General features: G+C 36.2%; 1 protein-coding gene across 8 annotated transcripts in view; it reads right to left on the minus strand.

The window, feature by feature from the left end:
• Positions 1-17537, minus strand: part of RALYL (RALY RNA binding protein like) — a 709315-nt gene that overhangs the window by 37947 nt on the left and 653831 nt on the right. For 6 of the 8 annotated variants that reach the window (XM_041768615.1, XM_041768623.1, XM_041768616.1 and 3 more), the window contains one exon: positions 4767-4939. The exons of 1 other annotated variant lie outside the window; for it this stretch is intronic. In XM_041768615.1, coding sequence (XP_041624549.1) covers positions 4767-4939 — 173 coding nt within the window. Of the gene's footprint in view, positions 1-4766; positions 4940-16058; positions 16975-17537 lie in introns of those variants that run through there. One more of the 8 variants, XM_041768620.1, reaches the window with a different exon arrangement.

Raw genomic sequence — 17537 nt, forward strand, 5'->3', positions numbered from 1 at the left:
AGGAGCCTTTCTAGACCATCCTAGCCATGTGTGATTCCCTATTTGTAAACTGTATCTTTGTATGGTTCTTACCGTAACATGCTGCTTTTTAAAAATCTATAGGCTTTATCCTCAGTTTATATCCTTCCTGAGGGAAAACAGGATTTTCCTTCTTTATTTCCCTAGCAAAAGCCTCAGTGCCATTCATTAGTGTTCTATCAATAAATATTTGCTAATGGATTTATTCAGAAACAGGAGTATAGTAGTGGTGTGCTAGTGAATGCATAGTGTATTAATAAGGAGTTAAATTTTAAAGAAGTTCAAGTCTTAATTTCTATGCGGTAATGAAATATGTAGGCATAGATGATTGTGGAATCACAGATGTTTAGCTCTGGCTGGATTCTTATAAATTGACAAGTGCAAGTCTATTTTTTTTTTTTTTACACGAGGAAATCAGTGTTCTGCAGGGCACTCAGCTACCCGAAAAAAAGGAACCATTTACTTAAACATTTCATTGCATACCGAAAGCAATAGTTTTAGTTGTCTTTGCATTTTTTGTAGCACCTGGTTCACATACAATAGTCACCCAAATGTCAGCTGAATGAACTGCTTCATGGAAATTGCTTTCTAGAAGTGGATATTTAGAACCAGACCACGAATGGACAGCTCACGCCTTCAGCTCCTCACATGCTCCATGAAGGGGAACCACCACCCACCGCTGTCCCGTTAGCTCATTTTGCTGGATCTCCTTGCTTCAGAAAGAATTCGTGTTTCCTGTTCATTCCAGATTTTTCTCTGAGCACCTGCCTAAGCATGTGGATACTGGCTCTTCTTTCTGACTCCTACTGCGTGTGCTAAAAACCCAATTCCTTGCTGAATCTGTAATCAGATCTGCCTTTCTAAGAGAAGATGTATGCTTTTACTTTCCTTTTCAGAAACCACGGATGATTTGATTCATTGGTCTGGAAAGGCGAAAACAGTGGACACCAGACAGAGACGAGTTTTCTTTTGGCCAATCACTACAAGGGACTCCTCAATCTCCATTTAGATTTCTCATCCTCATTTTTTATTTTCCAAGTCATAGAAACAAAAGTGAGATATTAGAGACAGGATTTAATTCTCCAGCATCCTAAGCCCCCAGTTCTAACACAAGGGGTAAGGGGGAAAACCCAAGTACCTCCAGGCAGCAATAGTGCTAGTCAGTTGCTTTCTGTGTATTTGGGGTGTAAACCAAGCACCATGGCTTGGACTTATTCTCTTGGCTACATGAGACCCTTATTCCTTCAGATGTGGTGTTCCTGGAACACAGACTGACTCAGAGTAAAGATCGAACAGAACAGAATTTTGAAATTTTTGATCTAGGCAACCCGGGTGGCTCAGCGGTTTAGCGCCGACTTCAGCCCAGGGTATGATCCTGAAGACCCAGGATCGAGTGTTTCTCCCTCCTCCTGTGTCTCTGCCTCTCTCTCTCTCTGTGTGTGTCTCTCATGAATAAATAGATAAAATCTTAAAAAAAATAGAATAAAATTTCTGATCTAAACCTTACTATTTTGCAGATAAAGCTGAGACTCAGAGAAGTTATTTGTTTTAAGGCGATTCATTTGGATTGGATAGTGACAGATCTGGGGCTAACCTGGCTGTGCTGTCTCTTTCAGGGCAGCTTACTTTTGGCTAACTGTCTCACTCTTTTCCTTCTTTTACTTACTTTTTTACTTTTATCTGATATGTGGAGTGATTTCATGCCCATGGAGATGACCAATCTTGCAACTGAGCCTCAAAATTCTTTGAATCCTTCATATGTAGTTACTTTTGCTCTGATCACACTTCCATCACCGCCTCCTATGGATCTTATCACTTAACTGTCACATGTCTGACATATCTCCACCTCTAAGCACAGCTTTCACTTCTCTCATATGAATTTCATTTCCACTCCCTTTAAAGGCATAGACTTTACCTTTCTTCCTCTGTTTTCTCCTGGCCAGCCTCTTCCTGTGTTTTTAACTTCCCTGCTCAGGTTCAATTCCATGATTCATCTAGTTAGCCAGTCTTTACTAACTAATGTCCACAGTACTCTTTATTTATTGTTTTTCTTTGCACTTATCTGACAAAAATCCAACTGAATATATTGGCTTTCTCCATGCTTCTATCATGGCTGAGATAAGCCAACGGAGGAAATCCCACACTCTGGGCTGATTGATGCCTCTACAACAGTGGTTTTCAAAGTGTGGTCCCCAGATGGGCAACATCAGCATGACTGGGAGCTTGTTAGAAATGCGAGGTCCCAGACTCACTCAGCATACTGCATCAGAAACTCTTGCAATGAAATACAACAATCTGTATTTTAACAAGTTCTCTAGGAAATCCTGATAAACCCTAATGTTGAAAAATACTACTGTATGAAATCTTTGTCTTTAACCTCAATTGGCTATTAACAGTAGCTGTCAATCTTCATATGTTTTCTAAATTAGTGATCTCCTAAATTTTACATACTGGCTTCTTTAAATCTCCATTCTCCTCTAATCTGTGGTCCTGCCTGTCTCTTCTCACTCTCTAGAGACTATCCCCCTCTGACTTAGAGTTTGTGCTTGAACTCCCTCAAACAATGCCACCAAATCCTCAGACGTATTGTAGTTAGTTGCCATGGAAGATGTTCCTCTTCCTGTTGAAGGCCAGCCCCATATACCTGTGCTCTACATTCCTTTCCCTTCAGCATCAGGAATTTTCTCCCTTTCTCTTCATTAAGTTCTCTCTCTCCACTGGCATCTCTCACCCAATCTCATCACAATTTACATTCATACACTTGGGGACTTGAAGTGTCATAAAAAGCACTATAGGATTTTAAGCAAGGGAGTAACATTATCTGATGTATAGTTAATAAAGATTTTTATCTTTCTTGTGTGGAAAATGGTTTGCATGAGCTGAACCAAGAAAATCAGTTTGGCTGTAGTGGAGATGTAAGTAGCTTTGGGTTATGATTTGGAAGTAGAATTAACGGGGGAGGGTGGAGAGAATCAAAGGTAATCCTAGCCTTCCTGGTTTTAACAACTGTGTGGATAATGAAGTTGTTTACTGGAATGAATAAGACTGGGAAGGGATAAGATGACTGGAAAAAAACCAAGAATGTTTTGGTCATGTTGAGTTTCAACTGTTTATTGGAGGAAATCTATGAAGAGATAGGCATCTAAATGCTCAAGATGGAATTCCAGGAAGAAATTAGTAATACAAATTTAAATTTAGGAATCTTTGGCCTATAGGTGACATTTAATGCTCTGTTATTTAATGACATCAACCTGGAAAAGTGTGTAGAAAAAGAAGGTAGCCTATGACAAAGCCCTGGGCTACTCTAATATTTAAAATGTGACTAAGGAGTGAAAGTTTATAACATAGGAAAATGAGAATGAGCAATTGGTTATGGAAGAAGAATTCTGAGAAATTCTCCTAATCAATTCTTAGCCAAATTCTGCTAGGAAGTAAATGACAATAAGAACAAAGAGGTAACCATTGGAAATGGCAACACAGATGGCTCCAGAGACCTTGACATAAGCACTCATAATAGAATGGTAGAAACAGAAATCTGATTAGAATGGGCTGAGGAAATTAAGTTATTGAACTAAAGTCCAGCTTGAGGAAAAGCTGAAAGATCTGTCAGTACTTCACTTTAGTCCCTGCTTAATAGATTCCTGAAATCAAAACCATCCTAAAAAGGGACAAGTCCTTCTAACTGATGCCAACTTTTGGAGAATTAAGGGTGGTTATTAAAGACTCTAACGACTATGTGAAAAGTTTAAATGAAGGTCCCATACAATTTAAACAGAATTGTAATGTTAAAAATCAATATAGGGTTTCCTAAATGAAACTATTGATAGGGTGGTTACCATACCAAAACAACAAACACCATCACAAAATTAGTTAAGCAAGAATAGGTATTATAACAAATTAGAATCTGATACTACCTGGAATAAGTCAAGTTTAATATGATCAGTCCACAGATATTTGAGAGTTGACAACAGAGAGAGACACACACACACACACACACACACACACTCACATTTTCCCTCATCATTTTTATTAGTCAAACCCTTTAAGATAGTATATTTAATTTCATGGATGATAAAATATGAGAGATTGCATCTTCACCAGCATAGATTTACCAAGTCTCTGGTGTATGTATATAGGAAAGGACATCAGAAATGAATACTCTGTTTATCACATTAGGAAAATAAAGCATATAAAGAATCTAGTCTTGGCTAAATCCCCAGCTCATAAAAACTGGCTCCCAAACGCACCAAGGATGGTGAACTGGCCATATATGAAGGGTCATCTTAGTCTGCTGACTATAGAAACAACTGTTGGCCATACAGCTAGTAAAGATAATTATCATCACTGAATGCACTATTTAATAAGAGAGGGAGTCATGTATCTTCCACTAGATGGCCATTTGTTGCCAGGATATTATAACCACATAGAGTTCATGTATAACTGCTCAAATGCAAGATTTCTTCCAAGATAGAGCATTTGGGAAAGACAATCTTTCATTTCACTTTCAATATAATTAATCTCATATGTAATATTTCAATGGGCCATTCATTTTCTCTGTCATATTTTAAGTTAGCAGAAATGTATTGAGCACTTATTATGTGCAAAGCACTGTACTGATGTTGCCTTACATATATGCATATAATAAAGAACTAAGCTCCAAATATTTAATCTTTATTTTAGAATGAATGAGCTGCTGACATGCTGGTGCTGTTATCAAAGGATGTGAACACCAAATGTTTAGTTCCTACCAGCTCATGACCCCCATCTTCATCGAAGTCCTCCTCTATCCCATCAGTCATTTCTTCTCCATCCGCATCTGGCCCTCCTTCAGCAGGCTCCTCTGTAGAGTGATCTGCATTCTCTGACACACATTCATCTTGGATCAGCTCTATACTCTCTTCCAATTGCTTCTTCTGAGCTTCTGGGGGGGGGGGGGGAGAAAGCAAATGACTACTACCTTGGGTTGCTCATGAGCCATTTGGATAAACTATGAAAAGACAGTCTATGAAAGGCTAAACTCTGTGTGAGGAAGATAAGGTAATATAATATTCTAGATGAATTAATTTATTCAGTCATGTAAATTATGCACCTATACCTATGTGCATTTTCATGTAAGTAAATTTATTTTTAAACGGAATCATCAAAAATTAGGAAGTCCAGATGGTACTAGTATATAAAGAAATAAAGATTTACATATTAAGTAGATGGATCTTCCTGGCTATATATATGTCCCTAATAGGGACATTCTCTCTGAGGAAAAAAGTACAGCAAAAACAAAGGGCAAAAATCACATAAAACATAGAGCTTGTTCACTCAAGGAGGAAAGATGAAGAAAGCTCACTGACAAGTTCAAATCTAAGTGAAAAAGACAAAAATTCACTGAGGGAAAAAAAGTACAAAAGCACACGTGTTGTCTTTCAGACAACTTGTCTACGTGAACAATACTCTGACATATTAGAGTCTAAATTCTGTTGGCAGACGTGGTTAACTACAATGGTTGAGAATAAAATTCTGGTGTTACATTTACCAGCTTTGTGATGCAAAGCCAAAATGGTTAACCCTCCTTGTGCCTTAGTTTTCTCATCCATACAATTAGGATAACTACTTCTTAACTTCCAGGGTTTGGAATAGGAAATCAATGAGTGTAGTAGAGTTATTTGCAAATAATAAGTGCTCAACAAATGAAGCTACATCCTACATTAATAGAATCCCTCTAATTACCAGGGTGTGCACATTCCATTTACAGAAATTTGCCCAGATGGGAATTATGCTGACAACATAATAATTATTTCCCCTAGTGGTTGGTTTCATTTCCTGTGAAAATATCAAGAAGCAGTGGGTATTGAATAAACGAGATCATTTAATGTACCTCCTTCTCTAACTTGCTCCTATGTATAACGTGGCTATCTCAAAAGCTGTGTGGTTTGCACTCATTTTGGTTATTGTAATTTTACCAATTATCCCATTATTTGAGTTTTAAGAGATGCTACATTTTAAGTTATTTATTTATGTTTTATGGCATTAAAGGTCATTGATAGAGCCAAATAAATTGAGGCTTTCCTAGTCTTTTTCATAATGTGAGTTACAAAGAAAGTAAGCATTGATATACATATATTTTGACTCGGCATAAATCTTTTCAAATACAACTAACGTATAAATCAATAAACTGGTAAAAATGATATATAAATAAGCATATATCCTCTTCTATAAATTGTTTAAAATTTTAATAAATGTTACTCATAAATACATGTGTTCCTGTATTTTAATTCTCCAAATAATGAAGTTTATGTATTGAAAATAAGGCAGAAGGATAGGGTTGTGCCCTGACCCTGCTGTCAAAGGACAGGATTCTAGTTCCAGTTTAGCTACTTACCAGTGGAATCATGAGCACTTGGATTGAGTCTGTTTTGGCCACTTGGTCAAGACATTTAAACACATTAGGTCAACCTTTCTTCCTCTATATAAAAGCTTTCATGAGAATACCTACCTCTGGGGTTTGCTGTGAGGATTAACAGAGTTTATACTTGGGAAATGTTTTGCACACTCCAAAGGACTACGTGAATGTGCAACAGTACAGAAAAGGAGACTGCACGCTCTTCAGCGTGAATAGGTCAAGATAACAACAACAGTAAGCATGAAGCAAGAGGTGTGGTCCGATTAGGGAATAACAGTGAAAAACTTCTGGGGCTGAAGCTCCATTTCAGAGGAGCTTTTTGGTTCCAAAAAGGCTAAAAATAATTAATTACAGGCATCTTAAAATGACAGAATCTAGGCTCTTTTACTTCACATTTACTTTTCACATATAGATCCAGCCCATGCATTCTGAGATGTTTTCCTATCAACTTGTTAGTTTCTGTTTTCTCCACTGAACAACATAACTAATGTTAGTGATGATGTATATTCTAATTTTAAAGCTACATTATTTATCTTTGTAAATGTGAATGTCCACATGAAAGCAAGTAGCATAAATTCCCTTTTCTCTGATGTCTACATTGCTTTTAGCATAGGAAGTCCTGTGAAGACTCTAAAGTGATTATTGTCAAACTTAACCAAAAAAGTCTAATCTGGAGAAGATGATCCAAGTATCTGGATTAAAAGGGAGGCAAATCGGAAAAAAAAATAAAATAAAATAAATAAAAGGCAGGCAAACCAGGCAAGAGATACAGACCAAACGTGTGCTGAACTTAACTGTTACTGAAAATTGCTAGGTTTTATTCATCTCACCTTCCTTCTACACATCAGCTCCCTCTACAGTTTTTTTTTTTTTTTTTTTAAGATTTTATTTATTTATTCATGAGAGACACAGAGAGAAAGGCAGAGACACAGGCAGAGGGAGAAGCAGGCTCCATGTAGGGAGCCTGATGTGGGACTCCATCCCAGGACTCCAGGATCATGCCCTGGGACAAAGGTAAGCGCTAAACCACTGAGCCACCCAGGGATCCCATACAGTTCTTGACCTTTAACCATACCTACACACCTATAACCAGAACCAACGGAGAAAAAGCTGTGATGATCAGACTAGTCTGAGCACTGAAGAAGTTTTGAATCTTCTGAGGTTAATCACACCCTATGCTCTACCCTCTAGTCTCTACTACCACTGACCCCGTGGGCAGCACAATGTTATTTAGCAACTCTGCTTTTTGACCCTTCAGTCTTTCTCCTAAGAGTGATTTTTGTATTTATCACTTGGCCCCTCCCTTTTTGCTATTCTAGGTCACCACTACTTGTTCAAAATACTATTGCTCAGGGTGCCCGTGTGGCTCAGTTGGTTACGCATCTGCCTTCTGCTCAGGTCATGATCCCGGGATCCTGGAACTGAGCCCCATGTCTGGCTCCCTGCCCAGTGGGGAGTCTGCTTCTCCCTCTGCCCCTCACTCTGCTCATGCTTTCTCTCTCCCAAATAAATAAAATCTTAAAAAAAAATACCATTGTTCTCATGATCTGGTTCTAGTATTTAGACGATGAGAGAAGAATGGATGTTTGGGATTGGACAATTATTATCCTATACAGAATAAATGTACAGGAAAATTTTTACAGGAAAAATGTCTTGAGTTCTACAACTTTTCCTGAAGCCAGACTTTCTCAATTTTAGGTCATTATGTTTATTTTTTGTTATAATACACAACTGTATTTTTGCTTAGGATTAATATTATTTTGGAAATTCATTTGATCTGACATATACATTTCTTCTCTAATGATTTCAGAAATATTTTTTCTCTGGGAACCCTTACTTTTTAATGTTGAAAGTAATATTATTTTTTTCCCCCCTCTGGAAAATCTTTGATCAAAGAAGCATGGAAGATTTTCAGAGAGCTCATGTAGGGTCAGAACTTAAAAGATGAGTAGCCCTCATTTGGCTTTGTATATCAATTTGTTGGGGTTATGTTTGTAATCCTAGCTGATTTTCCTGATCTTCCTACCTGAATGAAATCCCTTCTTTCCTGAGCAACAAAGGCCCAGATCAAATGCTGTGTTAGAGTCAGTCTACTGTTGTTTTACGTTTTTTTTCAGGGGGCTAAAGTTTCCTTAATATTTGAGCTATTGTCTCAAAAGGTCATTGTCACAAAGAGGATAATATATAGATTAATCTTCTGTAAAGTGAAAAATGCAATACAGGTCAGTTATCAAGAAATAGTTTGATTTGCTCTGTACCTATTACGGAGTTCCTTATACACAAAAGAGATAATATAAGGATATAGGATTTGTGATCCATAATTCTGTTTATTACTAGTCCTATTAATTATAGCTTTCTTCTCTAAAAGATGAGCATGAAAATAAAATCTTTCCGAGAGTTGCTGTGTACTCAGGAAAGAGGTGAATGTGTTTTCTAAAGTGTAAAGGCCACACAAACATGTTATCATACAGGCTCAAAAATAGTTCTTGAGAGCTATCACACCCTATGCTCTACCCTCTAGTCTCTACTACCACTGACCCCGTGGGCAGCACAATGTTATTTAGCAACTCTGCTTTTTGACCCTTCAGTCTTTCTCCTAAGAGTGATTTTTGTATTTATCACTTGGCCCCTCCCTTTTTGCTATTCTAGGTCACCACTACTTGTTCAAAATACTATTGCTCAGGGTGCCCGTGTGGCTCAGTTGGTTACGCATCTGCCTAATATAAGGATATAGGATTTGTGATCCATAATTCTGTTTATTACTAGTCCTATTAATTATAGCTTTCTTCTCTAAAAGATGAGCATGAAAATAAAATCTTTCCGAGAGTTGCTGTGTACTCAGGAAAGAGGTGAATCTGTATTGATTATTTGATTAATCAAATCAAATAATTTGATTTCTTCTTATTGAAGACAAACAGTTTATGTCAAAATCATTCATCACTTCTGATCATTAAGAATCATACATTACAAAGACAATTTTGGCCTTATTTCGGTTTAGATAGACATAGTGTTTTAAGTTATTCTCTGCTTTTTTTGTGTATGTTATACAATATACATGTAACTCCTCTGACAGCCTATTTCAAAGGCAATGGTGTATTAGAGTTCGATGCAAAAAACCTTAGGACTTATCCTCATTCATCCATTCATTAACTTGAAAGCTAAATGCATGGAAGACATTATCTGGTTTGAGAAAAAAACCCTTTAATTACAATGGTAGTCAATTCATAGCAGTTTAACAGCAATACAATCAACCTGTGCTTCAGTAATGTGTAGTCATCATAGATTTTTGTCATTGCCTCAGTGAGAAATGTTATAATCACTAAACAATGAGAGGTTCCAGGAATAAACTCACACAAGAAAGCACATCTTGTTTATTAAACTGTTGGCTCACAGTTTAACAAGCAGTTCTAGGCCAGTAATTATCTTGTTAAAATAGAAAGAAAGCAACTTGTTCTATTTTTTAAGAATGGTTAACTAATTTTACTTCTACTAGAAATGAGTAATATTTTTTTAGTTTACTTCTGACTTTGTAACATTCTCTTTTACCTGCATAATTCTTTGTCTACTTATCACTTTTCATTTTTATTGTGAATGTTGAGTTCATACATGGTATGTATGTGTGGGCATGCACACTTATGTCTCTACTTCTAAATTTCTTTGAGGTAGAAACATTTTTATTCATCTTTGTAGACCTAATGGCTAATTGAGAGCCTTACACGGCAAATGAAATATTTGCTGAATATATTCACGAATTGTTGTGGAGCTAAAAAATGAAAACAAATGTCTAAGTGTCAAATTCTTTCCATAGAGTCAAATTTGGCACCATGGTAGCAAAAATATGAAGTCACAGAAGTTAAAAGAAATATCCTTGCCACATTTTAAATGAGAGCCCCATACAACTAAGTCAAAGTAAAATGTGGGATCTGAGAGTTTCTTAGAAGATTGTTTTTACATGGATAAGTCTTCGAGAAAAATAAAATGTGAAGTCTGCAAGGGTTTCTTGGAAGATGGCTGGTTTCGAACACTGGCATCTTTTGAAGTCAGTTGTCTTCTTTAAAGTCAGAGTGATGGGTGACCACAGCATTTCTTTTGCGGGCAAAGTGAGTTTTAGAATGTATTAGGAACCACAAAGCTAGCAGCTTATGACTAAATGATATCTCTAATATTACATAAACTATGGATTTCAACAACAAAAAAAAGGTTTATTATGACTCCAAGTTACTGAATGCTTACAAAGTGCTGACCATGCAATATTCATTAACTAGAGACCTTGAAACATCCTGCAGGGTAGGCGCTTCTTTATCATCTTACAGATGGAGAAATAGGTGCCCATGGTCACACAGTTAATAAGTGTAAGAGTTAGAATTCCTGCTTAATGTCTTCTGACTCTATAGCTTGGGCTGTTTCCTAATATATCACTAGAAGAAAGGCCTAATTTGACAGAGCTTTGACTCTTTTCAGTAACCAATTTTAAATTAAAGAATGAAGAAGTCTGTTTAGTTAGGGGCACATGCTCCAACTAAATAATGGTTATCAAAGGAAAAGAAGTGCAAGTGCTAGGCAGGTACTTCTGTTCATGGGAAAGTGCCTCAAGCTTCAATAAGCCATGAAAGAAAAGAATTTGTATTAAATTTCAACTCTCATATTCAAACGTTTTTTTGCACATCGCATTTCTATTTCAAAAGCTATATATGATCGAGAAAACAAGTTAGAATTGTTGGGATTTATGTTCAAAGCATTTTTATTAAATTCAGTTTGCTGCATAGCTATTATCATTAATATAACTCTGAAAATTGGTTGAGTTGGCAATTAAGTTTTTTGACAGACTGGCTTAATTGCTAGCTAATTGCTAGCTAAATTGTACTTAGCAGATGGTTGGAAATAATGTTGATACAAAACAGTCACATTGTTCATTAGAGCCAAGCTAGTATCCTGAAACTATTGTTTTTACATACCAGTAAAAGCTGTATTTTTTTTTAATTCTACATTACAACACCTGTATATAATATGAATTTAACTCAATGATTAAAAAAAATGCTATTTAAAAAGATGCAACTTTTAATGGATGGTATATACTAATCATGACACAAATTAGCATCAGGAAATTACATAGGAGGGTTGCTTTCTGGTTAAAATGTCAGTTATATAGGTATATTCCTGGGGAAAATGACCTCAAAGTCGTTCTCGTGGAGTACCTGGGTTGTTGAGGTCACCACAAATTCAGTATAAATACTTTTACAAATTACAGATACTGTGTTTATTTAAACCTCACAATAATTTTAAGGGATAGATCTTAATTTCCCCCCATTTTATAAATTTCAGAAGAACCTTCTCAAATATCACACAACTAGTAAGTTTTGGGAGGAGATCTCTAATAGGGTTGAGCCTAGTTCTGTTTGATTCTTAAGCCCCGGGCCTTAGATGTTTTGCTAGCGGGGAAAACCACTAGCAGGTGAGGCTTTGGAGGATGAAAATGTTCTAACTGACATGTGGTGATGAATGTACTGCTTGGTAAAATTACTTAGGAGTCACTGAACTGCACTCCTGGGGTAGGTATGCTGTATGCTATGTAAAATATACCTCAATAAAGTTGTTAGAAAATAAGATGGGTGCATCAGAGCAAGTGAAAGATGATAAGGGTTTGGGTATAGGCAGTAGTACTGGAAAAATGGAGAGAAAGGATGGAATAAAAAGATGCTGAGGTAAGATTTTACAGCACTGGCTATAGAAGGAATAGAAGATACTCTGTTTGGCCATGTGATGGACCACTATGCAGTGGTGACATGACAAAGACAGGACACAGAGAGTAGAGTATATTTAGATAAGAAAGTGAGGAGAAAGATTTCAGTTTTGAAAGATGGTGTGGAGTTATTACCAAGGACCTTCCTTAATGTGCCCTCAGCTTGACTGAACTTTAGACGGGCTTCTTCCTGACTATGGGCTCCTGACCTCTTTTTCTTTTTTTTTTCTTCTAGTGTTAACTTTAGAAAACGTGCAATTGTGAATTCTTTCTATACTCCTTGGAAATGTTGATCTTTCATAACCTAGGCATGTCTTTGTTAAGACCTAGAAGCCATTCCCTTGAAATGTAATCATCAAGAAAGATAGTCTCTGTGGGAGAGTAGAAGCTTATCTTCCATAATAGTCAATTAGCAAACACAGATGGCCCAATCATGCCAACCAGCCTCTGTACTAATGTCCTCTAATACTTTTCCATTAGCTTACTCCAGCATTTAAAAATTATCCTTTTATTTAAGTAGAGTTCAATTTCCATCCTGTATTGCACTAGTCTTGACCCTTACTGCAGTAGTCTAGAATAAAGTCTTCCTTGCCATATTTTTTTAAAAAAGATTTTATTTATTTATTCATGAGAGACATAGAAAGAGAGAGGCAGAGACACAGGCAGAGGGAGAAAGAAGCAGGCTCCCCGTAGGGAGCCCGACGCGGGACTCGATCCCGGGACTCCAGGATCACACCCTGGGCTGAAGGCAGATGCGCTTAACCGCTAACTCACCCAGGCGGCCCTTCCTTGCCATTTTAAATAAGTTTTCAGTGCAATTGTTCTTTTATAATTATCTGAGGGTAGCCATAGGAAGTTCTCCATTAAGCAGAGGGAAAAGTTTTGATCCAGTTGCTACACATGCTAAACACAACTTTCTTTTCATCCATTTCCATTTAGCTTCCTAAAAACATTTAATTTTTGTACTCAAATATTTCCACAAGACTTGTTATGAAAAATAGCAGCCTTTGTTCCTACCTGCTCCCCATTTTCAATTCCCTAAAGGCTTTACCCTCAGATCATTCTTTTAAATATATGCCCACATGTTTCTAAATAACATGTTTATATTGCTATTTCTTGATCAATTTTATGCTCTGTCTGTTGATATCATCATACTTAGAGAGCTGAGGATTCAGTTCTCTGTCCACCATTCCCTGTTTACGTCCCCATCACTCTAAGGAGTTAGACTATAGATCAGGTCAATTAAAAAAAATAATTTTAAGAATTTCTTAAAATGCTCTGAGCAGCTCTTAGTATATAAAAATAAATTTTCTTTTCTGAATAATATTAGTTTCTTTGGTGTTAAAAACTGCCTTAGATTTTTTGTTTTGTTTTTCAAAATTTAGTTCTCTATGTACTTCTATGTAGTTGTGCAAACTTTAGCCTGACCTGTAAATCTCATTTTGACTAGGTCACTTGCCCATTCATTAGCCGTTCAGTCAATTTCATCTTGAAAAAGTCTCTCCCAGAGATTTTGAGTAGTTCTGATTTGGACTTCTCTCTTTCTGGGCCTGCTGCACAGCTCAGATGCTAGAATCACCTTTACCAGCACCCTGAGGATTCCCTTTGCTCTGGGATTTTCCTGCTTTGGGAAAGCCATGTTTCCCCTTCTTGGTTTACCTCCTTGCTTTGGTGAAGTACCTCCAAACTTTTCAGAGAAAGAATGAACTGGAGGAATATATTTTGATATTTAGATATCTGAAAATGTCTTTAATGCACCCTCACATTTAATAGTTTGGGTATTAAGTACAGAATTGTACCTTGTAAATAATCTTTCCTCAGAATTTTTAGGGCATGTTTTCATTGCCTTCCAGCTTTCAGTGTGGCTGCTAAGAAGCCCATTGGTATTGATTCCTGTTTCTTTCTATGAAAACTGTTTTCTCTCTTTTCCTGTCTCTCTAAAGTTGGTAGGGACCTTCTCTTTGCCTCCTGTTCCGAAATATCACAATGAGATGCTTCAATGTACATCTATTTTCATGTGTTGTTCCAGGCACTCAGTGGATTCTCTCAATCTGATTAACTATGTTCTTCAGTTTTTTTTTTTCTAAAATATGTTTTTGATGATCTCCCTTCTTTCTTTTTGAACCCTGCTATTCAGATATTCATCCAGTGAGTTTCATCCCTTCCCCCCCTATTTTTCATATCTATTTTCTCCTACACTTTCTGGGAGAGTTTCTTCAATTTTGTCTTCCAATCCTGTATTGAGTTATTTATTTGTGCTACCATATGTTAATTTCTAAAAGGTCTTTTATCTGTCTTCTGAATACTCAAGTTTTAGTTTCATGGTCTTATCTCATGAATGCAATATCTTCTTTCCTTCTGAGTGTATTAATCAGTGTGGGTTTTTTCTTTTTGAAGTTTTATTCTTCTGCACCATCTGTTTTCTCCAATCTTTTTCTTTTTCTTTTCTGATATCTCCTTTTTATGTTAAGTGTTTTCTATTACTAGGTGATGCTCGTCCATTCATATTACCAAGTAATATGAATAATATCAAATATCAATGGACAGCTTTGCAAGCATAGGGATATTATTTTTGCAAGGTGACCTGGTTGACCATTTATTTCCTTGGGTGGCACCTCTACCAATATCTTTAAATCTTTCCTTTTATGATGTTCATATTCCCAATTAAAACTTCTAGGGTCTTGACAGTACTCTGGCATCAGAGGGGAAGAGAGAATGCTTAGAATTTCTACAGTAATTGTCTAAAATTTCACTTCTCTCGTTATCTTCAACTGCACTCAAATTTGTTGTTTACCATTTCTGAGATCTACCATTTTAACTTTTCTATAGTAACCTTCTTCAGCTTTCTAGCGGGTCAGGGACAGTTGGGAATGGTAATACAGGAATTTGATTCCTCAACAGACTTGCAGCCATTTATACTTCCTTTTCCAGAGGAAGATGTCTTTAGTTTTGAGCCTTTTGGGATTTCTGTGGTTAAAACTAGACTCAGATTTCTAGGATATGCTAAGTTAAGTGTATTTCTCCATCTGCTGTCCAGCTTCTAAAGTTTTGTTCCCATTTGTTCTCATTCTCTTTATGTCTAGGGTTTTTCATTTTTAACATTTATCATTTGAATGCAGTTTCAGGAGAAAAGAGCTCAATTCATGTATTTAATCCAATGTCTGTAACCAGAAACATCATCAACTTAATCCAGAGTGCAAATGTTAGCACTAAGGTATTCAGAACAGAAACATTTACATTATAGGTGACAACACTCAGATAAGATATGGAGCAACATTTTTCTATTCTGAGTACCTCAACATGGTTGACAAACTACAGAATGACCAGAGAAGAGAGATGACAATGGTTCGAGATGCAAAACCAAATTATACGAGAAGCAGCTGAAAAAATTATTGATATTTATCAAGAGAAAAGAAGGCTTCAGAGATGCTGTGACAAAAATTTGAATGCAGCTAAATCAAACATCTATGGGCCAATTATGTTGACTTTCCATTCAGAGGTTGGGAGTGAGAATATTATAGCTCCTTTAAAATATTTAATTGTCTGTTACATTCACATGGATGAGACATTAAATTGATTTCAGGGGACATAAAAAGTATGAACAAACGAAGTGAAAACAAAAGACCTTTTGGTTTGGTGCAGTATGAGGAGAACCCACCACAGAAGTAAGAGACACAAATGTGAACAGGGACCAACCAAATAAATAACAATGTATGAGTTGGCTAAATAAAAATATTAGCAAACTGAAAAGAGTATGGCATGCATAACGTGACAGCAGAATTGAAAGATTCCAACTTTCCAAAGAAGCTATGTATTTTAATATTTATTTGTAATATTACAATTCTTAAACATTATCTTTAAAAATTCCATATTTTTACCAAACATGTTGGGGGTGAACTTATCTTATGAGACCCAGTTTGTGACCTCTCCAATGCTTAGATCAAACTTTGGCTATTATCACTGGAATTGTCCAAGCAAGAATGGCGGGCCACGTATCAGGCACACCATACAGAATAAAATTGAATTAAATAACGTCCACTTGATTTTTCACATCAGAGCCCTTATGCCTGAAATTTTATTTAAAAAAAATGTAGTTCCTGTGAATTCATTGTGCTTCTTGTAGGATACCCAGTTTCTAGTTTTCCTTCTTGCCTCTTTTACTCTTTTTGATTATTTAACATCACTGTATAAACCACATGTAAATTGTGCTACTCATATGTGGCCATTTATATGTGGCTCTTTTAAAATAAGCGTCTAGGAATGAGGCACAACCGTAGGCTACATTGGTATGATCTACATAGCTACAATGTCCCAAAGTTGTGTTCATTGAATTATTCAATAGAAAAAAATAACATATGCATCATGGATTTATGCTAACTGTAACTTAAAGCTTGGGATAGTATATTTGAGGTCATAATCCATTCCTCTAGTTTACATTTGAGGGGTCGAGACCTAGAGAAGTTAAATGACTTGTCAGGTTTGTGCCTGATACATAGTACATGGTGTTGGGGAGTTAGAGAAGGAAGAGAAGACATGACCTTATGCTCAGGAAGTTTACAATCTCAAAGAAAGAGACAGGACACCATACAAATATATCTATCAGAAGCAATTGAAGGTATAGAGAATTCAAAATCAAGTAGTTATGCTTCATTACAATTATTCCTCACAGCTTAGAAATTCACTAAAAACAAAAAGGAAAAAAAATGATAGTATGAAACTTGAATACTGGACAATCTCCATGTTGTGTGGCTTCCCCATCTTTGGTTCGTGATCTTCCATCTCCTGCCAGTACTTTATGCTGGAAACTTTCATTATCAAATAACTAAGATTGGGAATGAGAGATGTAGAAAAGAATAATAATGAAGAGTAAATATTAGTCAGCTACAAAATAATTAGCAACCAAATAAGCATGAAAATGAGTGCTCCCTTAAATTTAGTAAGGAGATATTGAGTATTTTTAAAGAATTTTGTTATATTTCTCTCCAATTCCCATAATCTAGTCTTGACTCTTTCCTTCCAACCCTGATTTCTTTTCATAAAGAAAATATAGAAAGTAATCATCTTATCTCCATAACTATGAATGCTGTTCAGGAGACAATTACTAAGTGAATGAAATTACAAATTAAATAATCCCATTTTCTTCCTAACATGTTAAAGTAAGAAAGACATAAGTATCAAAAGACTAAGCCTATCATTTTAAAAATAACTCTCTCATGACTGGGAAAGTTTAAACACATACAAAAATAAGGTGACAGCCTTTCATGAAAAGAAAATGCAAGCTTTGAATTTTGGCGTTACATTTATGGATGATCTTCCAAGAAGATATGTGAAAGGTATTATTCATTGCAGGAAACTGGAAGGCATAATATGATAGAATGAGGATCA

This window comes from Vulpes lagopus, chromosome 9 (genome assembly GCF_018345385.1).
Source record: "Vulpes lagopus strain Blue_001 chromosome 9, ASM1834538v1, whole genome shotgun sequence".
Taxonomy (NCBI): domain Eukaryota; kingdom Metazoa; phylum Chordata; class Mammalia; order Carnivora; family Canidae; genus Vulpes; species Vulpes lagopus.